General features: G+C 38.7%; 1 protein-coding gene across 12 annotated transcripts in view; it reads left to right on the top strand.

The window, feature by feature from the left end:
• The window catches only part of Ntng1 (netrin G1), a 369,923-nt gene that overhangs the window by 7,159 nt on the left and 339,840 nt on the right, over positions 1-22,924 (top strand). For 11 of the 12 annotated variants that reach the window (XR_001783784.2, NM_001163349.1, NM_001163348.1 and 8 more), the window contains exon 2: positions 6,784-7,551. Coding sequence is in view for 11 of the 12 variants with exons in the window: in NM_001163349.1 (NP_001156821.1) it covers positions 7,306-7,551 (246 nt within the window). In the remaining variant the exon portion in view is untranslated. Of the gene's footprint in view, positions 1-9; positions 201-6,783; positions 7,552-22,924 lie in introns of those variants that run through there. The other variant, XM_006502355.4, reaches the window with a different exon arrangement.

The raw sequence follows: 22,924 nt of genomic DNA, 5'->3' as shown, positions 1-22,924 counted from the left end.
CAGGGCGGGATACCCCGGGGCTACGGTGGCAGCGGCTCAGGTCCACACCCGCCGCGTTCCCATTCCACCCGCGCCCCGTGCGCCGCCAGTGGGTCCCCGGAGCCGCGGTCTCCGCCCCACGCGGGACCAAGCTGGGCAGGGGCGCCGCCCCGCGCCGACGGCTGGCCTCCCGCCCCGTGGAGGGCCAGCGGGGGGCCCGGGTAAGTGCAGCTGGCTCCCCTCTCCTCTAGCGACCCGCGCCTTTCTGGGTGGCTCTTCTCCATCAGTTCCCTCCCTCCTTCTATCCCTCCCTCTGCCAACCCCCGGTGCCCACCGAGGGCGGGAGGGGAGATCCGGGTGGGCGAGGAACTTTGGAAAGCGCCTTAAGGAGGTAGAGCGGAGCCTGTGCGCACTCCAGAACTCGCACCGCTCACACCCACACTACATCCCAGGCTTGCGCCCAGCACCGGGTCGCAGGCTGTTGCATCCTGAGCCTCCATCCACCCACCCGCAACGCGCAGCGCTCTGTCTCCCACACACACCTGACCACACGCATCGCACAAGCTTTGTCTTTTTCTTTTTTTCTTTCTTTTTTTTTTTAATTTAAATTTTCTTTTACCAGTTTTCTCATCTGGGGAAAAAATAAATAAAAACTTGCCTTGTTGCTCGCCCTGTGGAGAGCTTTGAAGTCCCTCTTTTAATCTCCTTTATTGGTGCGAGATTAAAGCGTTACTACCACACATCGGGAAGCTGGGGAGAGAAGAACGTGGAAGGAGGGAAAGACTCAGCATTGGGAAGCTAGTGGGAGCTTTTCCTCCCATACTGATTTCGCATTATCAGTTGATGGATTCGACTAGGGACATGGAGTTTCTCTCTGCTATGGATCTGTGGATATCTATATATAATACAAATAATACCGAATATTATTGGGCTCAAAATAACCAATTAAGTGATTCATAGGAGAGAAACTTAGATTAAAAAAAGAAACTGCGCCCTCTGCTGTTTGTTTTGGTAACCTCATCCAGGGACTTCCTCCACCCCCCTCCCACCTTCTGAAATCCCCTAAGAGTAGCTGTCATTTTACAAGGGCATGGGAGGAAAATCCTTAGTGGGGTGGTGTGTAAGGTGTATTTTAAAGCAACTTTATTTGAAAAAGTGTCAGGTAGAGTTGCTATGCTTGTGCCAGGTGTGGATTTTTAGATACTAGGTCCTCTGGCTGTCTCTTTTGTGCCATTTCCTTGCCTAAGGAGTACCCAAGCAGCCTACCACTCTTCACAGTGGAAAATTCTGAGCGAGACTCAGAATTCCACCAAACATATGGTGAATCTGGCAACCGCTTTGCTCTGGAATTCAGGCCTTGTTTTATGACTGAAAATACTAAAAGTTTTCCTATCTTGACAGGAAAAAAAAATAAAGGAAAGGAAGATGTTTCCCTCAAAATCATTTGTTCAAATATGCATAGTAATTAGGCTTGCTAGAAAGTTTGTGTCGATGTTCGACTAGGGCAAGGATTTTCTGAATTGTGTGGTTCATGAAGAGTAAAGTACCTCTAACCAGCAAGAAGGTCTGCAAGCGTTTGGTACTTTGTCTCTTTGAATGCCCTACCCACCAGCTTTTCTCTTTGGCAGAGGGAAATCGGCTCAGGAATTGTCTAAGACTGTTTTGAAACACAAGAAACTTTTAGGCTTTCACTAAAACCTGGATCCTTGCAAGGGATTCAGGGTACAAAGAAGAAATCCATCAGGCAACTCTCATACCATTCTGTCCCACTTACAAGGGGGATGTTTTTTCTTCTAGATACCCCCCATGACATGAGATGTCTTTCATCACGAAATACCAACATGAGCATTAAGTCTTTCATGTAATTTGCCTTTTAATTTGTAGGTATTTCCTGTAGTTTGTATTTAAGGAGAATCATCATACTTATTTTAAAAGGAACTATTTTATTTGGACATAAAACTGTGTTCCCATTAGAGTTTTGTTTTGTCTGCTTTCACTGGGCATGGGTTCAAATGATTTAGGCTGGTGTTCTGCTTTGTTTTGCTTTATGTGTGTGCCTTGCTTTTTTTGTTTTTTTGTTTTTTTGTTTTTTTTTTTTTTTTTTTTTTTTAGCTTTAGGAGACAGCTGATGCATGTTGAAGTTTCTTTCATATATTTACTATTGGGAGAGAAACCTCTCTCTTAGTTCCCCTTATGATTCTGCAGACCATCAGACAGTGTGTTTAAACAATTAAACCGGTGTGCATTTAGCTAGTAGGTCAGGGTTTGAAGAGAGTTTCTGAGTAACAAAAACCTCAAGTCACTGGGAAGGAAATGAAATCTCATATGACCTGGGAAAGCAAGGATATGTTAGTAGTGAAAAGTGCACACGTGTGTGTGTGTGTGTGTGTGTGTGTGTGTGTGTGTGTGTGTCTGTGTGAATTATGTGGTGTTATAGGAAGTAAGTGGTTTAACATATTTTCAGAAAAGTGTTTTTAATTTTAGAATCTGGAGTTCTGTTTCAAACTTTAAGTGGGTGTAGAATTTTTCAGCTGTGTCTGTGGAAGCTTGTATTTCTGAACTTCCCTATATTAGAAGGAAGGATCTATCATTTACATGGCAGCGGGATGCCAGGTTTCTTTTAGACTTAGTGGATTCTGAAGTCATTTTTACATATTATCCCTCCACAAACATCCTAGAAAATATGCACTGACTTCCATCATTGATCTTCTATTGATAAAAATAGAAATCTTTAAAATACTAATGTGGGGTACTTGTTTTTTCTAAACTCCCAGGATTTTTTTAATAATACCCAGTCATACTTCCTTATAAGTAAGATCTGTCAAAATTGTTGAATTACATTCTGTTTTTGAGACAGTTAACAAAAAGACAGGAGCCTCTGTTTCTTAGGAAGAAACCCAAAGATCCCATTTTCACAACAGACAGGCGTACAAAGAACACTGAAGGGATGCAAACGCATCTCATGTGACCTCACTGTGACTGTTCACAGCTGCTAATCTCCACAGGCTAGTGGCTTTGCATCCTGTTACCTCTGCAGTTCCTTTAGTCAATGAAACGTGATTATTTTCAATTTTCCTTCTTTTCATACCCATTCAGAAACATGTACTTCTATAAAAGTCTTAATGCCTGTAAAGTATGAGTCAATGGCTGTCTATTTCAGGTGCCCCGATGAGCTGCAGATTTATGGAATATTTAGCCTATTACCACACCCCCACTTCCTAGTGAGATTATATAATAAAAAGAATCCTAAACTCCAGCCGAGAGTTGGTAGATTTGCTGGCAATATTTTCCTCTCAGATGATGAAATTGGCAATTGCTTTGAGACTACAATGGCTATATTATTTTAATTATTATTAGTTTTGCGTAATATTTTGTATACCTCTCTTTCCCTCTCTCTCTCCCTCTCTCTCTCTTTGGTGAGAAGAAGGGTTTGTGCAAACTCCTCTGCAAAGTTAATCCAAGGTGGAAGGGAAGCAGCTACACATTCCTGGGAAAATGTATGTTCCACGGATGCAAAGGCAATGGGTAGCCTATTTTTAACCTTAATCAATAATATCTTATCAATCTGAGATCCATTATGTAATTTTGCATTTTTATTAGCTCTGTAAATTTATTCACCAGAGTTCCATGGACGTGTGGTATATTAATGGGGAAAATTTTTTTTAATCAAAAAGGACTCCTTACTATTTCATTTCATATGTAGATTGTGGCAGTCTTTGATTGTTCTGAGATCCCAAGGTGAGAAAAACACAGATTTGGAGTTTGAGCTGCCCAGAGCCCTTCTGAAGTTGCCCTTATCCCAATGACCCGCAGACACTTGAGACAAATTCAAAATAGTTTGAAATTAGTTCAGTTATGTGCCAGAAAGGACTCATTTAGGATACTAAGTCCCCAAACATGTCATTGGCTGTCCTTCACCTAATCAGTTTGTCTATCCACTTGCACCCATGGCCTAGCTTTTAAGAAAATATTGATATTTTTAACCTGGTTGAGAGGACAGCCAGCTGGAAGTCAGCAGCGTTAAGTATTGAAGGTGGTGGTGTAAATAATATTCTATTTTTACAACATTTATTTCCTTTGAAAAATCCCCTAATTATACTTTTGTAACAAATCCCTGATTCTCCCAAGGCATGTTTGTCACTAAAGTTCCTAGATTTAATTTCTTCGAATACAAAAAGTGAAGGATTTATCAGGTAGCCTGTGTGATAATGAGAAGTAAGGACACTTCCATATGAAGGGCCCTAAAGAGAGGATGCTACAGACTTCAAAGTTAAGAGGGAAAAAAAAATTACACTAAAGAATAGCTTATGACTATACACTGGTTTGCATTCTGCTGTGGTCAATACCTTTTTCTGTGTCAATGGGAGCTCATTAAATGTAAATTCTGCAGACCAACTGGGCCACGCCATATTAGTGCTTGCCAAAGCTTGACATTTTTAATACATTAATAATATGTCTGTAATGTAATGGAAAACTATTAATCACAACTGGTTAGGTGCCAGAAATTTAAGCTATAATTGGCTGCTTCTTGTCAAGAATGTCTGTCGCACGGTCCTGCAACTGCCTCGTATTCAAATATCTTGCACCCCTCTGCATTTTTCCCTGTCAATTCTCTAACTTCGATCAATGATACAGTCCATAATTCTGTGTAATGGCCCTCATTACAGCTCTGGTGGACTTTAATGAGAATCCCTTGCATCGGAAGAGCTGCTGTGTTTCTGGAGGGGATAACAGTGACATGCATTTCCATAGCATTTCCTTCCTGTCCACAATTTTCATGTAGAAATATACCAGATGATGTCCCTGGGGTAAAGGAGACAAGAGGACAGAGTAACAAAGAATAGGTGGTTGAGGGAATAGTATTGGTTAAAGAGGGTAAACACTAATCTCAAGGGCCATTTAAGCCTAGACCACTTGAAAGAGCCTTTTAAAAATAATATTACAGATTAACTAAATATTCACTCAACTCAAACTCAAACCCATTGGGTCCAAGTCTTTCAGATTATGTTGTTTCTGGCATACAAATTGCTGGATTTTGAAACTAAAAAGGTGATGTTAATAATTTTGGGACTAGTAGATTTTGTACAACCTCACCCCTAGTACTCTTTGTCTTTGCTTTCTAAAGTGCCTGCTTCCTATGATAGGAATGTACTAAACATATTGAAAAAAAATGAATCTAGGAAATGTACATTTCTTTCATCTTAACATCTTTTCCATTTATTAATTGTAAATGTGTTGGATGTTTCTGAAAATATTAGCTTAATGAATTTGAAAACAAACAAACAAAAGCAACAAGGCTTGAGTAGCCACAACACATGCTCCTGTGATTTTCTTTTTCCTTTTTAACTTAGGATTTCAAAATGTATACCACTGAATAGTGTCAAAGTCACAAAGAAGAAGCAAGTTTAAATCTGTAGTTTATACGTGTTTAGACATACTGCTAATTATTGCTTCATGAGAACTCAAATATTCAACACTCTTCCTAATAGAAAATATCACAAATTGCAGCTGTATGATAACATTTTATGAATCGAATATAATGAAAATTGCACTTGCATCCATAAAGCAATTATTATAAATTACTTTGCTATGGAAACACAATTCAACCATCTGTTGGCATTTCATAGTCTCTGTGGCTTAGTTCATTTTAAGATAGTGCATTATTTAAATATAGTGAATTCCCTTTATAAGATGGCTTGAAGATAGCGAACTTCCTTATTTAAACTGTTTAATATGAATTGGAGAGTCTATAATGGACTTTTCCAAAGCTGTAGACCTTTTATTTTGTCACTTTAAAACTGAAAAGTATTTAATAATTTGAGCTAGGAAGATGAACCAATAACTAAGAAATTATACTTTCACACCTGGGATGCAAATGCTAACATTTGTTAAGAGGTGACTAGTTAAAGAGTTGCTAGTAGAAGGTATCATTGACTGGTATCTCTAAGTTACCTAGGCTGCTTCTCAGTTTACCCAAAGTACTTTGGAATGGAAATTTTATTTTCTCTTAGAATTAGTGCCCTGTTTTGTGCTTCATGGCCTGTTAACTCACCCTCAGCTATTTTTATATGTGCATTTTAAATTGTATGCTTTACTATGGAGCTTTCGCTTTTTAAACCAGCCTATAAAATTCACCTTACAGACAAATTCTCTTCTGTTACAGAAAGTAACTGCAAATGCAGATGTGAGGGCTATAAAAGGATGTAAGAAAATAGAGGAGTCTTATGAAAGGAATATTTGCCCCTTTGGTTTTATTTTTTGAGTTATTTTCAGAGAGGCAAATTATCTTTTTTCAATAAATACAACTAAAGAAAGATGTTAAATTCTACCAGGATAATAAACACATTCTGAGACAGAAGATCAGTTTCCACTCACCCACCCCTAACCAAAGCTAAGAAATATATAAGGAATTTGGAGAATTTTAGGGTCTCTTTGCCAAGAGGCAGAAGGCTTACAAGTCGTTGCCATCATCATAACAAAGGTTCTCTTTATTCCATTGTTCTCTGGGAAAAGTTTTAGCTGGCCCTGAGAGAGCTGTTTAAATCCAGAAACTTGCTTCTCCTGTTAGCTCACCTAGAACTTATTCATTTGCCTTTCTTATACAAGAGTCAGATCTTTCCCATCAAAATGCTCCCTAGTGTGAATGGGTGCCCTGGTCATTCTAGCAAAGCTTCTAACAGAAGTTTATCCCTATTACACCAGCTTGCTTTATATCATACTGAGCCTCCAAAATGTCAACATACTATGTATTTCCGAATGCATGGATTCTAGGGCAGTAACTCTTACTCTTATTGTTTCCAAAAGGTTGCTGGTGCCAGAAGAGGGAAGAGAAAAGATTGAAGGGAAACAGATACAGGACGATAGACACCATCCCTTTGCTTCTGATGCTGATACTTCAGCTCATCTGAGGAGCCCTGATGAACCCAGAACAGCAAGGATCACTCAGGATTATTGGATGTACAACGGGAGAGCCGTCACTTTGCTAAATTATTATCTGCTCCTGGACATCTTTCACAAAAGTCAAATAGATATGTTCTACGAGGAGAAATGGCTGCAAGCTGTTAATGCCTAACAGATAAGCATGTTAGGCTTCTACCAAAGTCCTCAGCATACCTGACCGCATAGAATATTTCAATCTGTCACATTTGGTTTTGGAATCTGCTTTGAGATCTCAGCCTATTTTTTTATACATATACAGACCTACCTACATAAAGATACATATAGACACGTGCACACACACACACACACACACATATAAGATACTCATGTATATTTAAAAGAGACACTGATTGCATAGAAGACACGAAGATTGCCAAGATTTTAGAGATGTATTTGTCAAGATTCCTGTCGATCCATGCCCTGTGGGTGACAGTGTCCTCTGTGATGCAGCCCTACCTTTTCGTGTGGGGACATTATGATGTATGTAAGAGCCTGATTTACACAGAAGAAGGCAAAGTTTGGGATTACACAGCCTGCCAGCCGGAATCCACGGACATGACCAAGTATCTGAAAGTGAAACTGGACCCTCCGGATATTACCTGTGGAGACCCTCCAGAGTCCTTCTGTGCAATGGTGAGGCAGTGCTTTCGAGCAGAATATTTCACATAAATGGCATTATATCTCATGGGCAAACAGAGGTGGTGAGTGTGAAGGGCTTGGTTTGCCAGAGCCAAATTGGCAGGTAGCAGATTTGTGCTGAGAGCCTGGCTTCACTCTTAGTGGAGGCCTGTTCTGTCTGGGTTGCCACACACAAGATGTGACTGATGGATGGAAATTTTCTGCTTGCCAAAAAGTCAAAAGTTTCAGTGAGGCAGGTGCAATACAAACACACACACACACACACACACACACACACACACACACACACACGTCAAAAAGCCAATTTAATGGTTAAATTTTAAAACAGAAACTGGAATGGAATGTTTGGTCATCTGGGTTATGTTTTTATTGGTTTGATTTTTCTATTTCTTTATTTATATGAGTCAAGGTTTCTCTCTGTTGACCTGACTGTCTTGGAACTCACTCTGTAGATCAAGTTAGACCCAAACTCAGAGATCCACCTGCCTCTGGTGTGTCACCACGCACTGGTGAAGTAGGTTATGTTAAAGATGAAAATGCATTGGTAAATCAATTTTAAGAAGACAAAGTCTTATTCTTACACATAGATGAAGACAGGCCCAAATTCTATAGTTCAAGATTAGCTGAGATCTCCTGTATCCTTTACCAGGCAGCATCTCTGATGGAGTGTCTCAGGTAAAGGGCCAGCTAGAAAAAAAATAAAAGAAAGGACAGTAGACTTTTTGAGGGACTTTTCCAGAAAGCGTATTTTCCAGATGAAATGTTAAAAGAACATATTTGCTGAAAAGCAATGGCCTGGGGGCATATAAGTTTAGAGAATAATAAGAGTTATAACACTCATTATTCTTGGAATTTATTTAAAGCCCTTTCCACGTGGAAAGTATAGTACAAGAAAGGTAGAATTGGTGGAGCATGCCGTATTTCCATACCATCGCAGGAGAAAATATGCCTGCAAAGTGTTACTAAAGCGATGAGTGATTAACAAGGCATCAGTTAGTGTGGGAAGGAGTGGAGTCAGTGTGTTCATTTAGTTTATGATGTTGGTTTTTTATTATAGGAAGTCTTCATTTGATATAAGAACCATGACCCCATTTTTCTCCTCATAACAGATAGAACCATGTAGCCGATTTTAATAGTATCTTACCTGACTTTATTATCTTGAACCTGGCCTGGCATTTTCAGGCTCCTGAAACTATTAATCAAAGGAGCATCTGCTCACAGTCCCCAGTGAGTTAAATTAACATAAGATCGTCTCAGACAGAGCACTATAGAAGGCTTTTGTAACAGGAAACAATTTTGAGCAATAAAGAGTGTTTTCACCTAAAAGCAAAGGGCTTGCCATTTTTCAGAAGTGCCTTTGGGGACTGCTTTGAATTATAGTCGAAACCTGATTTTGTGGAGAGTGAGAAAAAGATCTTGGCTATTAGGTGTCACTATATGACTAAAGTGCCCTAAATGGCTAAATATTTCAAAGAGAGGACCCGGCTCTCTGGGTAACAGGTATGCAGTTCTGAAAGAAGTTGCATTTTAGAACCTGTAGGGCTTCCAGTGGAGTTTATTCAAACGTATCAATAAAACTCCAATAAATCTGTAAAAGAGCAGGGACATTTGTTGCCTTTATGCAAGGTCTTTAGTAATTTCTTATGAAAGGTCAAATTTAAAGTCTCATTGCAAATGTGGTGTGAAATTACTGTTTGGTGGTAGGTTATGCAAGCTTCCATTCTTACAGCAGAGCACGCATGCATTCTGGGTCCGCTGTTCTAATCAAGAGCTCTCTAGCTCTAGCTATCGGTTTCTGTGACACGCAAAATAACGTGCCTCTTCAGGAACTGCTTAGTAATTTGTGTATTTAAGTGAGATAGCGAATGCCCTTTGCCAGGGTGCCGGGTCTACTCACACAGGTGCTGTAGGAGGAGTTTGAAGTAGGGCTTGTCTGTGCTGCTTCCTCCAACTCAGCTCTGGCCAGAGAACGCTTGCTCAGCATCACTCCTTCCCAACATCTGAAGACCTCTGCATTCAATATTCTCCTTTTCTCCCAACATTATGGGACATCCCAGGCCAGTCTTTCACAGGGACGTGGCCTAAATCTCTTAAGAGAGCCTATTGTTATTACTCCAGTGGCTTATTGATGATAGAGGTACCACGAGAAGAGAGAATTAAAAGAATATTCATAGGTTGGCTCTAAGTCCCACTGTGTTATAGATATTTGTTCATAGAAAGCCCCACCCAGGCTGTACTGTATTACAATGGAGGTACTCAGATGCTGTAGTAGACTTAAATATGTCACTGGGCTGGGTGCAAGATTTCTGAGTTACCTACCAGTCATTAATTTATAGTCCTTAATGTGCATATGATTGACGTAACAGATTTAATAATCTCCTTTAAGTGTGTACTTTGGGACGGCTGGTTTACATATTCTATGCCAATTCTATGATAATGGTCTAATACAGCCAAACCTCCCCTCTGCAGTTGTGGGTTTTCTAGAAAACACCTTAGTGTGAGAGTTCTTGACACAGGCTGTTAAAAAAAATGCATCTCAGGATGCTGTCATATCAGGCCTGTTGAAGAGCTCCTTAGCCCAAAGTCTAATGGGAATCCATAAAGTCACTCATGTTAGGACGTACAGGTCCTACACTCACTGACACTGGCTTCCATTTCAGCTCCTCCAGAGTCGTTATGGCCTATTACATCACTGGAGGCCGGAGCTGCCAGATACACACAAGTACTACTTAGCCCCTGTATGTAAATGTTTGCTGTAAAATGGCTTTGCCTCCTCTGCCAGACACCCTTATTAGCAATGACTCCAGGGATTCTGGACACTGAGAATACATTCAGCCTTGGAAGTGCTCTGTCCTTCCCAGGGAATGCTATTAACATAAAGTGGAAGTTCGCTGGGATTGCGTGGAAAATGTGCGGTGCTGCTCTCTGCATTTGGTCTATCGGGATATGCCCGAGACCACCCATGAATTTTACATCTGTTTTAATAGGGAGTGAATTTTGAGATAGAGGAGCAGCTTATGATTCTGTTCTTTTCCTATTATGATTCTAACAATAGAGCTCTGCTTGCTAACCTGATGTCCAAGCTAATAAATCTTCTAGGTCAAGTAATCTAAAATGCTTGTATATTAGTTGTGTAAGCATTTATGAGCAATCGTATAATGGAAATTTTTCTTTTTGTCTGTCTGTGATAGTTTCAGTCAAGACTATATACTAATATAGGGCATATGTGTGTGAATATTATATACATATATGCATGCGTGTGAATTATTTATTTTGAAATGATTTGTTTTCTTTTTAATTTAATATATTCCTTTTAAGTTGACAGTGGCAAAATCCCAAACAAGCAAACAAACAAATAAACACCACCAACAACAACAACAACAATAAACCAAGCACCGCTTTTGCCTAAGGGGAGGGACCTGAGGGGGCACAGGATTGGCTGGGCTTGCTTTTACAGCAGAGGTAACCTCTTCGCTTCCATCCTGCCCTTTCAGCCTCAATACAAGCTTCAGGTAGCATGCCTCTGCCAGACGACATGGGTCGGCTGGTGACAATGATGTCATTTGCATAAAGAGCAGATAGGATCATCTGATCCCTGAGTGCAAAGCCGAAGAGACAACACAGAGCTGCGACTTGGTCTTTGTGTTTAGATAAACAGAGCTGTCATGCCCCCCAGGCAACACCCCAGTGGCTTAAAAATGGAAAAATTATCTGCAATTATCTCCAGCTTGCAGCCAATTTTCTGTCTAACTTAAACAGAAGCATTGAAAAGAAGCCTCCAGATGAAAGATGCCCTGTCCGTTTGAACAGTTTACGGGGCAGAAGTGCTGATGGCTGTGGTAACGGGAGCCCTGAGTGCTGCCGTGGATTCCAGAGCCAATCAAAGCTAAATGAGAAAACAAAGATTATTAAAAAGTCTTTTGTGCATGTAATTTTGGCATAATGTTATGAGGTGGACATTAAACGTTTACCACGGAGACTTGCGGCATCATTAATGCAGCATGCCCTTAATTACAAATACATTCGTATGACTAAAAAATGGGGGAAATAAAGTCCTCCGAGGTGTACTTAGCGACACCCTCATTATGTTTACTGGAATAATTAAAAGAAAGGGCATAATTTTTCTAAATAAAATGTCAGACCTTGAAATGGAAATGGATTTTTCTTGAGAAAATTTACTAGTGTGTGCCTGTGTTTTCGGCAGGCGTTCATTCAAGAACCTTAACAGGTCTGTTAATGATCATTCCGTATTGTGTCATTTCCAGATAGACTCCTATTAAGAAAAAAAATAATTATTGTAAGCATTGTGGATAGAGCATATCTCATTAGAGCCAAAGAAAATTTATAAAAGTAATAGGAAACTTTTGTTTTCTGTTTTCAAAGGAACGAGTGGGGCAACCACTTGGCCAAACAATGTCTTCAGGGCTATCCTTAGCCTAAGTTTCTGATTTGACAGCATCTTAGGTTCCCATCTGGTGGCTATCAGGTGATCTTTGAGGAAGTAATTTGATAAGCTCGATTATATTTTTCAGTGCAAAGGGATTAATATCAATTTTCCAAAATCTGGTCTTATCATAATTTGATAAGTCAGTGAAGTTTTAACAATAGTGACATCTTTCATTTCAACTGATTTACCCCTTACATTGTGGCAGAATGGAGGTTTGTTTTTTTTTTTTTTATAATAACTTTTCTTTTTCATTAACACTTCTTGATCATTAGTTTATTATTTAGACTTATTTCTCTGGGATGCCTAATTCATGTGGAGACGATGAAGTTCCACAGATATTAGTGTTTCCCTTCATCACTTCATCACTCCATCAAGTAACCTCTTGTTGAGCAGCCCCAGCAAGCAGCTCCTTTTTATGTAAGGCACCCAGTCTAACACACTCTACCTGCTTAATAACTCTGCCCACTAGGTCCTTATAGCATCTACAGTGAGTCTAGCAACCTGTTAGGAAAGGAACTTCTGCACTTGAGTTGAAGCTGGATTGGTTTGCTATGGCAGCCATAGTTTATGGGGATGGAGTAGGTCATGAGAAGGAGATTGTAATGATTATGGCCAGGATAGCAAAACCAACACAACTGCATGTTATTTACTGTTACCTAATTGGATTTCTTTTTCAGAAGAAAATAAGTTCGTTTATTTAGTATTATTAATACTATTCCTGGGTGGAAGACATGGGCATACATGTGGAGGTCTTAAGGACAACTTTTGAGTATTGCGTCTGTCCTTCCACCACGGGTCCCTGGGATTAAACAAAGGTCCTCAGACTTGCTCAGCAAGTGATTTTATCTGAGCCACTGAGCCATCTGGCCCACACTGGGTTTATATTTTCTATGTGTATAAGTGCTCTTGTTGTCATTATGTTACCCGGATCGCTAGATGCAGATCACTAGATTCCAGATCACTAGATGCAGTAGGAAGTACAAATACCTCACGCGAACCCTAGTGGTAGTGGTGAGAATTACATCAAGCCCTAGCTGGAGGCTATTCTCAAAGCGAGTAGTCCGAAATGGAATGGATACAAAGTAATATCTATGGAGCCAGGAAAAGAGAAGACAGAGATAAACAGCAGTCAGTATTTAAGGGCAGAATGTAATATTCCACAGTGTCAAAGAACTACTTAGAAAACACTATTTACTAGTTAAATGTGTGATGTTTAACTCTTATCAGAATAGAAAGTGGGAGAAAGGCTGGCTGGAAGAGATTGTCCCTGTTGCATTTCAACAACAGTTTGGTGACCTGTTAAGTAACAAGAGGATATCTTCTTCAGGACACCTGAGGAGTGAAAGTCACCTTGTGCCACTTCACAAGTATGAGGAGGGCTGAAGATGTAGCTCAGTGGTAGATTGCTTTCTTACAGTGTACAAAGCCAGGACCACTCAAAAATTAAGATGAATAATTGTTAGGTAATTGGGAAGAGACAATAAAATATAACATATAACACTGAAATTCTTTTGAAAAAATTCTGGGTGTCTCTCCTTAGATATTTCACGTGTTCTACCTTATAAAATTGGAATCATATCACACCTATTTTTTGCCTTTTGTTTTATGAATTACACTTTCATCATTTGGTTGTCATCCACTCTTCAAACTGTGATTTTAACAGCTCTGGAGGCCCCATTATATAGCTTTACCATAATGTATTTTCCTGTCTAGAGAAACTCATGTTCTATGCTCATCAGAATAATACGGTTTAACTTAGCAGACCTGTCTCCCACAGACTGAGATTTCAGGGTTAAATGAAAGTGTGTCTGTATGTCTTGGGTTGAAATCAAGAGGAAGGGCCATCTTCTTGTGTTCTCAAGGATGGAATGATCACTCACTGGAGAGGCAATCTCCACGTTAGTCATGACAAAGAAAGCGTCCTGGGAATCAGGCAGGTCGGTGTCACTGAGCCTTGCTCCCTTTGGTTGGACTTCAGGATCCCACAGAGGTAGCAACAAGATGATTTTGAATATCAAGAATAAAGCCAGGAGACCATTTTTTTCAAATAAAATGCTGAAGACAAATAAATAATGCCACATACACTGTGAGTCTGTGGCTTTAAACTGGCCCACAATGATAACCACATATTATATAAGAATTCAGTAAACATACATTATCCATATCATAGCCAGAACAGGAGTTTTATGATATAGGATTTAGCCGTTTGATGTGCTATGCTATTTCTTATCCTGAATGTGAGCTCCGGAATATGTGTAGTATTACTGGACTTTAGAACTTGCTTATATGTTTAAACACTTACATGAAAATATTGTAGATAGCATGGAATAAGTTCTTATTTTAACCCAACACTATAATTTTATACACACCATTGGGAAGCATTTTGACTCTGTGGATTTTTTCTTCATTTATCCTCGTATTTATGGGCATTTAGGTGGTTGGGTTTTTATACCTGAAGACTCTTGACAATGTTGGTAAATTGCCCACCAGAAAGTTACTGAAGGACTATAATCAATATCATTCATATGCTATGAAGATGTACAAATCATCAGAGCCTTAACAATAATTGAAAATATTCTTAAAATTTTTTATTAAAAGGCTTTCACGTAGAAAAAGGAGATTGGAGATACAATTAGCTAAGAAAATGTGGGTCAAATTATCCACATTGCTTCCACTCTTCCCTCTATTGTTAAAATGTTTAAAATTTCACCTGGAGATAAGGACATATTTTGGAGACAAGTGACACTTTGTTTTATTAAACTTGCACTTATCGCATTTCTTTTCCTAGTTTGAAGGCTGGTGCCTGAGTTTTTGTCCATTGCTTGTCTTCATTTCTAACTATGGTAGTCTTGTTACTTGTAATTTTATCTTTTTTTCCTCCAGAAGACACCAATATGTGTGTGTGTGTGTATGTGTGTGTGTGTGTGTGTGTGTGTGTGTGTGTGTGTGTGTGTATACACACACATAAACATGAGCCTTTCCATACGCAGCTTCAGTTTTGTCATTCAGTTCCATGTGTGAGCACCCTTTCTGCCTGAAGGCAAGAGTTTGTGTCTGGGATTTTTCCATGCTCTTCAATCTAGAAACACCCTGAACTTTTGCCTTGGATTTTGTTGGCAGGCTTCCCCAGTTCTGGGCTAGCAAAGATTGTTTTTGTTTGATTTTTCGAGACAGGGTTTCTCTGTGTAGCCCTGGCTGTCCTGGAACTCACTCTGTAGACCAGGCTGGCCTCGAACTCAGAAATCCGCCTGACTCTGCCTCCCGAGTGCTGGGATTAAAGGCGTGCGCCGCCGCCACCACCACCCGGCGCAAAGATTGTTTTAAAAGCCCCCATCTATGTCTCCTTGGTTCATAATATAAAAACTTTGCAAAGATGATATTTTCCTCAAGCAAAGAGTTTATTTTCTCCTAGAATCTGTGTTGTTGGAAACAATTACAGACAACAACATATTCTTTGTATAAAGCTGCTGGTGTGAATTTTGTTTAGGTTTTAATTTGTCAGACCAATGGGAATACACATCTTTTTTTTTTTCAAGCGACATTTTTCTTTTTAATTTTCAGAATTTCTTTTCGTACACTTGGGAGGAAATGCCAAAAGTTTCACAAGCATCATATTTGAAAATAAGTTCCTGAGATTGGCAGGTGGTCATCCCCTTCTCCTCTTGCTGGGAATAGAGAGATTCACGTAGTATCTATTCCATGGAAATTAAAGGTGTGAGCTGAGGAAGAAACCAGAATTGGTTTTCATTTTTTGACCTACTTTGAAGCTGACTTCTAAAATATTAAATGAAGAGTTGAGCCGAGTATTGCTCCCGTACAAAGAAAAAGCCCTTTTCTTCCAGAAGGCCAATGTCCACAGAGAGCTCCAGTTGCTGACATTATCATCAGGTCATGTCAGCCAATAATTTTCTACCTTCTGGTGGAACTTTTTGTTCCTTTGCTGTTGATCTTCTTCTTCCTTAAAATGAAGAGATCAAATACACTTCCAAGTAGGTTCTATACGTTAATCCTGTGTTTCAGCTTTGTTGTGGTTCCTCTGTGTTGATTCGTATCAGTACTTTGGTAGGAAAGACTGAATAAGTGTGAGGAAGATGAAACCAGCTGAGAAGACAACAGGCCATCCTAGAGAAAGAATTCTGTAGTTCAAAGAAAGATATTTTAGGGCAGGTAATAGGTGCTAGATGGCAAGAAGGTACGATGTGTAGAAGTAAATGTGTATGCCAGACATGGAGAGCTGAGAACATCTATAGATCATTTGATATTTACTGTAGTGTTCTTCATTCTGTTTTCAAGTAAATTCAAAAGCTGTGACTTGCTTGATGATTCAGGTAGAGTATGGTCATTTAAACTATGGCCCATTTAAAGCCTCTGTACCAAGAGAAGAGAATCGGGCTGATACTCATTACAGAAAAAGACACGGGCATGATATAGATAAGATGAGCTAATGACCTATATCTTAATCCAAGCTTGGTTGTATGTATGTGTGTATATATCTATCTATCTATATCTATGTATCTATACATATATCTATATGATACATATATAGATACATAGATATGGATATGGATATGGATATGGATATGGATATGGATATGGATATAGATATAGATATAGATATAGATATAGATATAGATATAGATATAGATATAGATAGACTAGGTCAAATGGATTTTTACTCCATAGTCTTGACAGAGTCTCTTCTATAAGATATTCATATTGATATGAGTATTATCTGTCTCACAATAATGCTGTGCTTAGCCGCCATGAGAGTTGGTGCTTTTTAAGTGCCGGATACACTGTGATATGTATAGTGCATTTTACAAATATGATTTGTAGCTGATGTTGATTTGATAAAGAACTTATTGGTGTTCAGCTTTGTATTAAACACTCACCATGACTTGCTCCTTTTATCTTCAATTCTGTCATTACCCTTGTTTACCAGGTAAAGTGAGTGAAGCATGAGGCCAAGTCGTTTTTTGTGTTTTTTTTGTTTTTTTTTTTTTTTTTTTCATCCTCGGAGGAGGAATGCAATAAATGCAGGCACTGTGGCTTGACATCCGTGTCCCCCTCTTAAACTATTCTATTCCCTCTTAATTTTATTTGAAGCATATTTGATAGATCCACTATGAGCCCCCTTTAAAAATTACATTTATGATGTGGACTGTGAGTTACAATGCTATGATTTTTTTTTTATTATTTAAAAAGGCTTTTATCTGAAATAAACTCAGAAAATTGGATTTCGTAAACAGAGGGCACCGAATGTTGGAACCGCACATAATGTGATGAGAGTCTTTGTTCAGGCATAAGAGGTACAATCAACAGTGTTTGTTTCCATTCTTGCTTTCCTTTCCATTAACATGTTCATAAAAACGGAAATTGGCTGTTAGACAACACAGAGAGCTAAGAACACACAGTACTCACACCATCTCACACCAGAACAATAAGTCAGCAATTGTTGACTAGTTAGCAACATCATATCACTGCCGGGGTGAGGTGTTGAGAAAAGTGGTTGGCCTGATGCTTCTGTTTGTTTTACAGTCTCAATAAGAACCAGTGTCCTAGAGCAGACTGCCAACATGGTGTCTCTGCTTGGATGTTCTGCTAGGCATTTAAAGTCTAACAGGTTAATTATAGTAGTCTTGGGTTTTGGTTTGTTTTTTTTTTTTTTTTTTTTTTCTCTCCAAACCAATTCTGCTTCCATTTGGTCCCTATCTGTAAATGGCAGCTTATATTCATCTATTGCTCAGAGTAAACAATCTAGGAACCGTCCTCAATTCCTCTGTAATAACACATACCAGCAAGACTTGTTAGCAAAAGCTTCAGGATATTTTGCAAATCTGACCATTTTTCATCATCCTTGATGTCAGGAATTAGTCTCAACCAGTCTTCTGGGATAGGCTGAACCCTGTAGCTCTTAATTGTCCTCCATGTTTTTATCCCTTGCTCTATTAACACAATTAAACACATGTTGTAATATACCATGATATGTAATATATGCATATACATAAACATATGCATATACACACACATATATAATAGATATAATAATATATAAATGTGTAGTTGTTATGTATATTTGGCTCTCCACATCTTAAGATTTCATATCTAAATAATTAACCAACGAGTTGGGATTTAAAAAAGAACTTGTCAAAGATCTTGTCTGTCCTAAATATGTACAGATATTTTCACATTGTTATTCTCTAAGTAGTAGTGCCAAACAATTACTTACATAGTATCACATGGTAGTGGCTAATCTAAAGCTGATTTAAATACACAGAGAACTGTGAATAGTTACAATACACCATTTCACATAGTGGGTGTAAGTGCCCATAGATTTTGGTACCCACAAAGAATACTAGAACCAGTTCCCATGGATTTAGAGGAATTACTGTAACTTTAAAATTTTGATTCTTTTGATCCCTTCCGTATTCTGTTTTATCCTGTAACACTGCACTCTTTCAAAAAGAAATCCAGCCTGTTCCCACTGCCTGTAATGTTCTACATAACCTTCTAGAGCTCTGCCCTCTACAGTGCTGGTCCCTCCTCACTAGGCCTTTTCTCACTAACCTCTCCTCAAGTCCCTCCTAACAGCTGATTTCTGCCTCTTTGATGGGGCTGAGATCTGGGGACACAGAGATGCTTGTCAGCATTGGCAGATGACCCATTTGGCCCTCCTTGCACCCCAAACTCCATCATGGGATGTAATTCAGCTTAGGTGGTCCCAGAACATCAGAGCTCCAGAGAGGACACTTTCCCATCCTATAAGCAGATTGATGCTGCTTGGCTTTCAAGTTTATAGGAGATCTGTTATGTCCAGGGTGACATGCCCATGAGTTTTGCATTATATGCATCTTCCCATATCTGGTTCTCACTAGTAATTCAGGACAATTTTTTGTTTAAATCCTCTCAAGGAAGCCTGTCTGATCCTCATCTCTAACATTCTTCTCTATATTCTTTACCAGTTCTCAAGCATGCTTGATATTTTTTTTTCATTCTATTTCTCGCAGAATTTGATTAAAAACATTTAGTAGTCAAGACAGTGCAGTCAATCAGACAGATGGTTGGAGGCTATTCTTTGTCTTTTACCTTCTGACTGATGTCAGTCCAGTTACAGCTAACTACTTATTATGTCACGTATTGACCAATTTTTCCCTTTCCAGAATATATAATCCTAAGGGCAGGAATTGTATCTTGTATGGCTTTAAAATACATATGTTGAAGAAATGAAATAAATTAAAAGATAGGGTTGGTAATGTAACTATATCTAAGATTATTATTTAATACAATCTGCTTATTGGAACAGAATTGGCTGTTTTGTGAGTCCTTATCATTTGAAAGTACTTAATCTTAAAAAATTATAAACATTTTATTTTTAAATTAAAAACACCTAACCAATAAAATCAGTACACGTGCAAACACCAATTAAAATACGCAATGATAATATACTGTTTGTTTTTCTGGATTAAAAAAACAGAAGTGAAAAAAAAACCAGAAGTGATTGACAGAGCTGGAGTTTATCTAGTTAGTTGCTAACTTTGACCTCTTTCTTATGTCTGTCTTTCATCAAAAGAAAACCCTTGTCTTGATTTGGTATTTCTTCTTCATCCATGATTTTACACATTCTGTACTGAGTTTACATATTTAAAAACAATATGTAGTCTTAATATTTATTTTAAAAATCTGTCTAGTAATTTGATTTTTGTCATTCTACATTATATTTTAAATTCTGCAGATATCTATACAACCTAGCTTGTTCATATTAACATTTATTACTAACATATTGACAGGGTAATAACATTTGTTATGAGTAGTATTTACTATCAACACCAGTATATAAGAGCATGCAGATATTTGTGTGTGTGTGCATTATACATGTCTGTAGGAATTTAAGAAGTTTCCTTTTGAAATTTTTAGTTTTTTTTCTGCCTATGAGTTGTAAGCCACTCACTGCCCCCAATACACACACACACAAGAACACACACAAGACCTTTACTATACCTCTGGTGTATATTGGAAAGATTTTAGTTTTGCTTTGTTTTCCTAAAGTATGCACCCTGAACCTAGTGTGTTGGAGACCATGTGTACTTTCAGCACGTATCCTACCCTGATGTATACTCCTTAACAAACAATTCTAAGCTATGCTCTACATTCTTTACTTATATGCTTCTCCCTGTTATGCCATTCAATACATAGGAAAAGTTATGTTTCATATATTTCCTTAACTCTGGGAGCCACTCATAGCCAGAGCTCATGAACTCACAGAAAGCACAATCAACTCAGAATTCTGGATAAAACTGGATGTACCACGACTATTGATTTTTCGTATGTTTAAATTATTTAATAGTAAATCACTTGGAGGTTGTATAGCATCCCTAATAAATATTCATCATGGTAAGTCAACAGGCAAGAAGGCTGATATTGTGACAGCTACACATCTAGCCCAGCCACATACAAACTTTATCTGGGTCTTCACACAGGGACTACACATTTTAAGAGTGTCCCCTTGGAACAGACCATCTGAATGGAAAGGTGTGCTAGGACCTATATATATTTCTTACGGTTTTAAAATGTAAAATTTACAGTTTTAAAATTATGGTTAGTGGTTAGCCATACATAATTATTTTTCCAAATTCACTGTCTTCATTATTGGAGTCTGACCATAGCCTTGTAGAGCTATTTAACTGGAATTCCCTCTGCTTACTTTGCAAGATGATATATAAACACTGCCTCATCTATCATCACTGGAATGACTTGTCTCCTAGATGAAAATCTGGGGGTGATGTGTAACCGTAATAAATTTGGACAGCGAGGGAAAGGTTCCATTTTCAATTAAAACCACAGTCAGGAAGTTTCCATTTAACCTGACAGAGAGGTAGACCAGAATGCATTTTTAATATTTTCTGGTTTGTTTTGGGAGGGAGGGATTGGAGATACGATAGCAGTATTGTCAGGAGGCTTTAGCTTTCTCTGTGCTCACCAATGAACGGTTGATTGATTTTTGGAACTGTGAGTTGTAGCTACTTAAAAACAGGTATCTGTGAACAGGGGTGCTAACACGAGCATGCATGCATGCCTTTAAGGACATTTTATTTGGATTCAAATTATCCATGCAGGTTCAATTTGAAGTTTAACAAAGTCTCTTCATGTCTTTATTCTGAGGAATAAGATGATGGTATCTTTAGGAGGTGTGTCTGGGAAGTTTTAAAGGTTCAGTGCACGGTAACTGTCTTTATCATTGTTATGACCACGCCTTTTGCTCAAAGCTTCTGGTTGTTCAGTCTCCATTTTCTGCTCTGAAGGTGTCTTCTGAATGTCTTCCTGTAGCTCCCCTTTCTGTGGCCTGCCTGGCTTTCCCTGATGTTGCTAATGGCATTTAATAACTAAGGGCTTATGAGCTTCAGACTCCAAGCCACGTTTCTAAAATCAGAATGATTTCAGAACTGTGGTTTTAAAGTAAATGAAATGTATTCTAAATAACACAGTATTAAAATAGTCATTCATGAGTGCAGTGGCATTTGCACTGAGATTATAATGGTTTCCTGTGTTAGCAACTACACTGGGCATGGCTACAAACACCACAATTTCTAGTACAAGAATTCTATGAAAATAAACTTCTGTGCAAATTAATAAAAGATGATTTTTGTTAATAGCAATTTGGGAAGAATTCAGAAGCTCAGCACAGCCCAGAAATTTCAGACGGCAACTAGAAATGCTTGGTCTCACATTGGTTATTATTTGGAGACCATATTATTCATCTTCTCCATCTTATGCAAAGCATCCCCAGATCTCTACTGATACCCCTATCTGTAAAACAAAACAAAACACTGTTGATCGAAACCTTGGCTCTGTAAATTCTACATCGCTTCATATTATTTCTTTATTGTTTCTATTTCAATATAATGGGTCCAGCTAGAAATACCAACACTGTACCATCAAGACGACTATGTGAATTGAGAAGTACTACAGTTTTCTTTAAGAACTGTACCTTGCATTATGGCTTAAAACGGGAAAGTGGTGTAGAGCCCAGATTCTACCTGCAGCTCACCTGAGGAGATTTGGGGTTAGCACAGCCTATCCAACGGTGCTTAAAGGTCCTGTGAATGATGAGGATGCCTCAGATATGACTAGATCTTCCACGGGATTTATACAGCCTTTTGGAATGAGTACCACACAGGGAGAAAACCCTTTGGCAGGCTATGGAGAAACTTTATTGGTATAACGTTGGATGACACAAAGTAACTAGTGTTCATAATTTACCTCACCGAGCACCAGCTATGAGCAATGTGTTGAGGTAGTGCTACAAGGATAGAGGAGACATAAATGCCTGGGAGAGTATATATGCATAACACTGGGGGAGCAAGAAAAGACCACTCAGTTTATGGCAAGCCCACATATTTTCAAATGCTCAGTTTGCTCAAAGGTGCTTTTAATTTTACACTTTTATTCTTAAAGCTCTTACATGTCCAGTTTTATCACTGAAATTTCCACAATAAAATAGCTTTTCTCTCAGGAGTAGAAATGTATCCACTGATCCCTGGTTCATTGTGAACTATACCTTTCGAGCAATTTAAAAGCAAGTTTCTCAGTGATAAAACTGCCCTGTTGTGGTAGGTAGTTTTCTTAACAACACCTCACAGTCCCCACACCTCATTTTGTAGTTTTTAGTTTCTACTCTGCTTCCCACAGCAGATTATAATGTCTGCGAAAACAGTAACAGTAGAGTCTTTTCTCTGTTGTGTCCCTAGAATATAGTGTCTGGGACATAGGGGGCTTTTAACAAAGGGCCATGGAATAAAGAATTCTACCAGCCTGATTCCTTCAACTTCTGCTATACCAAATTTTATTCTTTTATTTTTAATTTTTGTACTTTTTTTTTCTGTTACCCTGTCATTTTTATATGGAAGACTCTCACAGATGGAG

The sequence above is a fragment of the Mus musculus genome, chromosome 3 (assembly GCF_000001635.26).
Source record: "Mus musculus strain C57BL/6J chromosome 3, GRCm38.p6 C57BL/6J".
NCBI classification, from domain to species: Eukaryota; Metazoa; Chordata; class Mammalia; order Rodentia; family Muridae; genus Mus; species Mus musculus.
This window is presented reverse-complemented; position numbering and strand designations above follow the sequence as displayed.